This window comes from Nicrophorus vespilloides, unplaced genomic scaffold, assembly GCF_001412225.1.
Source record: "Nicrophorus vespilloides isolate i.1.1-1 unplaced genomic scaffold, Nicve_v1.0, whole genome shotgun sequence".
Classification (NCBI taxonomy): Eukaryota; Metazoa; Arthropoda; class Insecta; order Coleoptera; family Silphidae; genus Nicrophorus; species Nicrophorus vespilloides.
In genome coordinates, this window is record NW_017095758.1 from 39,076 (window position 1) to 40,323 (window position 1,248).

Consider the following 1,248-nt stretch of genomic DNA (forward strand, 5'->3'; position numbering starts at 1 on the left):
AACAAATCGAATGTCGCATTAAATCAAGTCAATCCATCATCATCATTTTATGTTAACACTACCTTACCTAATGTTACATGCATTACAGATATACAATCGGATCAAATAAATGCTTTGTCATTAAATACTGGGGTTACTCATTCATTATTATCTTCAGCAGAAGTTACTTCAAATAGACAAATTGATCAATTAAATATGTCATCATTACATATTAGAGACACCGTCACATCATCATCATCATCACTGTATGTTAATCCTTCAGGGTCAGAAGACAGAATCGGACAATTTGATCAAGAAGATCGTTCAACATTAACTGACAGAGATTCCATCCATACATCATCATCATCCTTATATGTTAATACTTCGTTCTCACATTTATCAGCTTCAGATCACACAAGCTCATCAAATACACAATTGAATCAGTTCAATCCTTTAGCATTCCGTCATGGAGAATCCGTCTTATCGAAACAATTAAATTCTAATAATTCTGTACCAATAAAATCAAATATTCCAGAAGTCACGCCTGAAACAAATCAAGAATCTGACCAAGTAAATTCTTCATCATTGCGTTCTTTGCAAGTTCATCAACCAGAAGTAACGTGTGCATTAAATCGTCAAGAAAATATTTCACCATCAATCTATAGAGGTTCAATGCCATCAACATCATACAATGTTAATGCTTCTTTACCAGTTCGTAAAAAAATAATATTAAATGTTCCAGAAGTCAATACTGTCAAAGGCTCTTCGAATTCACAATTGAATCAGTTCAATCCTTTAACATTCAACTGTGGAGAATCTGTACTATCGAAAATATTAAATGCTAATAATTCTTTGCCAGTTAATCAACCAATAACACCAAATGTTTCAGAAGTTACACGTGAATCAAACCAAAAATCTGATCAAATACATTCTTCACCATTACGCAATAGAAATGCAATGCCATCAACACCATTTAATGTTAATACTTCTTTGCAAGTTCGTCAACCAGTAGTAACATATGCATCAAATCGTCAGGAAGATTCTTCATCATTAATCAATAGAAATGCAATACCATCAACATCATTCAATGTTAATAGTTCTTTGCATATTCAACAACCAATACCACCAAATGTTTCAGAAGTTACACGTGAATCAAACCAAAAATCTGATCAAATACATTCTTCACCATTACGCAATAGAAATGCAATGCCATCAACACCATTTAATGTTAATACTTCTTTGCAAGTTCGTCAACCAGTAGTAACATAT

General features: G+C 32.6%; 1 protein-coding gene across 5 annotated transcripts in view; it reads left to right on the top strand.

Moving 5' to 3' along the window:
* Positions 1-6: 6 nt before the first annotated feature.
* LOC108562527 (uncharacterized threonine-rich GPI-anchored glycoprotein PJ4664.02-like) overlaps positions 7-1,248 on the top strand; it is a 6,915-nt gene continuing 5,673 nt past the window's right edge. For 3 of the 5 annotated variants that reach the window (XM_017920901.1, XM_017920909.1, XM_017920929.1), the window contains exon 1: positions 7-1,244. In XM_017920901.1, coding sequence (XP_017776390.1) covers positions 196-1,244 — 1,049 coding nt within the window. In that variant the 5' untranslated portion in view covers positions 7-195. The remainder of the gene's footprint in view (positions 1,245-1,248) is intronic. The other 2 variants (XM_017920915.1, XM_017920922.1) reach the window with 2 other exon arrangements.